Source organism: Oncorhynchus mykiss, chromosome 13 (genome assembly GCF_057628025.1).
Source record: "Oncorhynchus mykiss isolate SJ-2025 chromosome 13, ASM5762802v1, whole genome shotgun sequence".
Lineage (NCBI taxonomy): Eukaryota > Metazoa > Chordata > Actinopteri > Salmoniformes > Salmonidae > Oncorhynchus > Oncorhynchus mykiss.
The window spans coordinates 6,315,001-6,320,000 of record NC_143034.1 but is presented as its reverse complement, the minus strand read 5'-3'; the positions used below and the strand labels follow the sequence as shown (position 1 = coordinate 6,320,000).

Here is a 5,000-nt window from a genome sequence, read left to right as displayed (position 1 = left end):
AGTATAGTGGAGGTATAGAGGACAGTATAGTGGAGGTATAGAGAGGACAGTATAGTGGAGGTATAGAGGACAGTATAGTGGAGGTATAGAGGACAGTATAGTGGAGGTATAGAGGACAGTATAGTGGAGGTATAGAGGACAATATAGTGGAGGTCTAGAGGACAGTATAGTGGAGGTATAGAGGACAGTATAGTGGAGGTATAGAGGACAGTATAGTGGAGGTATAGAGGACAGTATAGTGTATAGTGGAGGTCTAGAGGACAGTATAGTGGATGTATAGAGGACAGTATAGTGGTGGTCTAGAGGACAGTATAGTTGAGGTATAGAGGACAGTATAGTGAAGGTATAGAGGACAGTATAGTGGAGGTGTAGAGGACAGTATAGTGGAGGTCTAGAGGACAGTATAGTGGAGGTCTAGAGGACAGTATAGTGGAGGTCTAGAGGACAGTATAGTGGAGGTCTAGACAGTATAGTGGAGGTATAGAGGACAGTATAGTGGAGGTATAGAGGACAGTATAGTGGAGGTCTAGAGGACAGTATAGTGGAGGTATAGAGGACAGTATAGTGGAGGTATAGAGGACAATATAGTGGAGGTCTAGAGGACAGTATAGTGGAGGTATAGAGGACAGTATAGTGTATAGTGGAGGTCTAGAGGACAGTATAGTGGATGTATAGAGGACAGTATAGTGGTGGTCTAGAGGACAGTATAGTGGAGGTATAGAGGACAGTATAGTGGAGGTATAGAAGACAGTATAGTGGAGGTGTAGAGGACAGTATAGTGGAGGTCTAGAGGACAGTATAGTGGAGGTCTAGAGGACAGTATAGTGGAGGTCTAGAGGACAGTATAGTGGAAGTCTAGAGGACAGTATAGTGGAGGTATAGAGGACAGTATAGTGGAGGTATAGAGGACAGTATAGTGGAGGTATAGAGGACAGTATAGTGGAGGTATAGAGGACAGTATAGTGGAGGTATAGAGGACAGTATAGTGGAGGTGCAGAGGACAGTATAGTGGAGGTGTAGAGGACAGTATAGTGGAGGTATAGAGGACAGTATAGTGGAGGTATAGAGGACAGTATAGTGGAGGTCTAGAGGACAGTTTGGTGGAGGTATAGAGGACAGTATAGTGGAGGTCTAGAGGACAGTATAGTGTATAGTGGAGGTATAGAGGACAGCATAGTGGAGGTATAGAGGACAGTATAGTGGAGGTCTAGAGGACAGTATAGTGGAGGTCTAGAGGACAGTATAGTGGAGGTGTAGAGGACAGTATAGTGGAGGTCTAGAGGACAGTATAGTGGAGGTATAGAGGACAGTATAGTGGAGGTATAGAGGACAGTAAAGTGGAGGTCTAGAGGACAGTATAGAAGACAGTATAGTGGAGGTATAGAGGACAGTATAGTGGAGGTATAGAGGACAGTATAGTGGAGGTATAGAGGACAGTATAGTGGAGGTCTAGAGGACAGTATAGTGGAGGTGTAGAGGACAGTATAGTGGAGGTGTAGAGGACAGTATAGTGGAGGTGTAGAGGACAGTATAGTGGAGGTCTAGAGGACAGTATAGTGGAGGTATAGAGGACAGTATAGTGGAGGTATAGAGGACAGTATAGTGGAGGTATAGACAGTATAGTGGAGGTATAGAGGACAGTATAGTGGAGGTCTAGAGGACAGTATAGTGGAGGTATAGAGGACAGTATAGTGGAGGTATAGAGGACAGTATAGTGGAGGTATAGAGGACAGTATAGTGGAGGTATAGAGGACAGTATAGTGGAGGTATAGAGGACAGTATAGTGTAGGTATCGAGTACTGTATAGTGGAGGTATAGAGGACAGTATAGTGTATAGTGGAGGTCTAGAGGACAGTATAGTGGATGTATAGAGGACAGTATAGTGGTGGTCTAGAGGACAGTATAGTTGAGGTATAGAGGACAGTATAGTGAAGGTATAGAGGACAGTATAGTGGAGGTGTAGAGGACAGTATAGTGGAGGTCTAGAGGACAGTATAGTGGAGGTCTAGAGGACAGTATAGTGGAGGTCTAGAGGACAGTATAGTGGAGGTCTAGACAGTATAGTGGAGGTATAGAGGACAGTATAGTGGAGGTATAGAGGACAGTATAGTGGAGGTTTTAGAGGACAGTATAGTGGAGGTATAGAGGACAGTATAGTGGAGGTATAGAGGACAATATAGTGGAGGTCTAGAGGACAGTATAGTGGAGGTATAGAGGACAGTATAGTGTATAGTGGAGGTCTAGAGGACAGTATAGTGGATGTATAGAGGACAGTATAGTGGTGGTCTAGAGGACAGTATAGTGGAGGTATAGAGGACAGTATAGTGGAGGTATAGAAGACAGTATAGTGGAGGTGTAGAGGACAGTATAGTGGAGGTCTAGAGGACAGTATAGTGGAGGTCTAGAGGACAGTATAGTGGAGGTCTAGAGGACAGTATAGTGGAGGTCTAGAGGACAGTATAGTGGAGGTATAGAGGACAGTATAGTGGAGGTATAGAGGACAGTATAGTGGAGGTATAGAGGACAGTATAGTGGAGGTATAGAGGACAGTATAGTGGAGGTATAGAGGACAGTATAGTGGAGGTGCAGAGGACAGTATAGTGGAGGTGTAGAGGACAGTATAGTGGAGGTATAGAGGACAGTATAGTGGAGGTATAGAGGACAGTATAGTGGAGGTCTAGAGGACAGTTTGGTGGAGGTATAGAGGACAGTATAGTGGAGGTCTAGAGGACAGTATAGTGTATAGTGGAGGTATAGAGGACAGCATAGTGGAGGTATAGAGGACAGTATAGTGGAGGTCTAGAGGACAGTATAGTGGAGGTCTAGAGGACAGTATAGTGGAGGTGTAGAGGACAGTATAGTGGAGGTCTAGAGGACAGTATAGTGGAGGTATAGAGGACAGTATAGTGGAGGTATAGAGGACAGTAAAGTGGAGGTCTAGAGGACAGTATAGAAGACAGTATAGTGGAGGTATAGAGGACAGTATAGTGGAGGTATAGAGGACAGTATAGTGGAGGTATAGAGGACAGTATAGTGGAGGTCTAGAGGACAGTATAGTGGAGGTGTAGAGGACAGTATAGTGGAGGTGTAGAGGACAGTATAGTGGAGGTGTAGAGGACAGTATAGTGGAGGTCTAGAGGACAGTATAGTGGAGGTATAGAGGACAGTATAGTGGAGGTATAGAGGACAGTATAGTGGAGGTATAGACAGTATAGTGGAGGTATAGAGGACAGTATAGTGGAGGTCTAGAGGACAGTATAGTGGAGGTATAGAGGACAGTATAGTGGAGGTATAGAGGACAGTATAGTGGAGGTATAGAGGACAGTATAGTGGAGGTATAGAGGACAGTATAGTGGAGGTATAGAGGACAGTATAGTGTAGGTATAGAGTACTGTATAGTGGAGGTATAGAGGACAGTATAGTGTATAGTGGAGGTATAGAGGACAGCATAGTGGAGGTATAGAGGACAGTATAGTGGAGGTATAGAGGACAGTATAGTGGAGGTCTAGAGGACAGTATAGTGGAGGTGTAGAGGACAGTATAGTGGAGGTATAGAGGACAGTATAGTGGAGGTATAGAGGACAGTATAGTGGAGGTGTAGAGGACAGTATAGTGGAGGTGTAGAGGACAGTATAGTGGAGGTGTAGAGGACAGTATAGTGGAGGTGTAGAGGACAGTATAGTGGAGGTCTAGAGGACAGTATAGTGGAGGTATAGAGGACAGTATAGTGGAGGTATAGAGGACAGTATAGTGGAGGTATAGAGGACAGTATAGTGGAGGTGTAGAGGACAGTATAGTGGAGGTGTAGAGGACAGTATAGTGGAGGTATATAGGACAGTATAGTGGAGGTGTAGAGGACAGTATAGTGGAGGTATAGAGGACAGTATAGTGGAGGTGTAGAGGACAGTATAGTGGAGGTGTAGAGGACAGTATAGTGGAGGTATATAGGACAGTATAGTGGAGGTGTAGAGGACAGTATAGTGGAGGTCTAGAGGACAGTATAGTGGAGGTATAGAGGACAGTATAGTGGAGGTCTAGAGGACAGTATAGAAGACAGTATAGTGGAGGTATAGAGGACAGTATAGTGGAGGTCTAGAGGACAGTATAGTGGAGGTATAGAGGACAGTATAGTGGAGGTGTAGAGGACAGTATAGTGGAGGTGTAGATGACAGTATAGTGGAGGTATAGAGGACAGTATAGTGGAGGTATAGAGGACAGTAAAGTGGAGGTCTAGAGGACAGTATAGTGGAGGTATAGAGGACAGTATAGTGGAGGTATAGAGGACAGTAAAGTGGAGGTCTAGAGGACAGTATAGAAGACAGTATAGTGGAGGTATAGACAGTATAGTGGAGGTCTAGAGGACAGTATAGTGGAGGTGTAGAGGACAGTATAGTAAAGGTATAGTCTACCTGTGTATATACAGATTGTATAGTTGTATGAGTTTTCTTACCTGCCATGCTGAGGTAGACAGAGGGAGAGGTGTGGTTCTGTCCGGTCAGCCCGTTGACCGCCTGTACGTAGTAATGCCCCGCGTCAGCCGCCCTGGCCGACAAGACAACCAGCTGATTGTCCAACGACATGGCTCTGTAGGAGATAAAACCAGACAGTTTCTCCATAATATCATAATATCAACGTCCACACAACGTCCACACAACGTACACACACCGTCCACACAACGTACACACACCGTCCACACAACGTACACACAACGTCCACACAACGTCCACACAACGTACGCAAAACGTACGCACAACGTCCACACAACGTCCGCACAACGTACACTCAACGTCCGCACAATGTCTGCACAACGTCCACAAAACGTCCACACAACGTACACACAACGTCCACACAACGTACACACAGCGTACACACAACGTCCGCACAACGTACACACAACTTCCACACAACGTGCACATAACGTACACACATCCATCCTCTGATGCTCATTCTCTGACACACCAGGAACAATCAATACACACACACACACCCGCAGACACACG

At 45.3% G+C, this 5,000-nt stretch overlaps 1 protein-coding gene across 1 annotated transcript in view; it reads right to left on the bottom strand.

Annotated features, from left to right (window-relative positions):
- Positions 1–5,000, bottom strand: part of sdk1b (sidekick cell adhesion molecule 1b) — a 393,224-nt gene that overhangs the window by 231,158 nt on the left and 157,066 nt on the right. Inside the window, 1 exon segment of the mRNA XM_090194773.1 lies at positions 4,451–4,584. Within this exon segment, the coding sequence (XP_090050899.1) occupies positions 4,451–4,584 (134 nt within the window).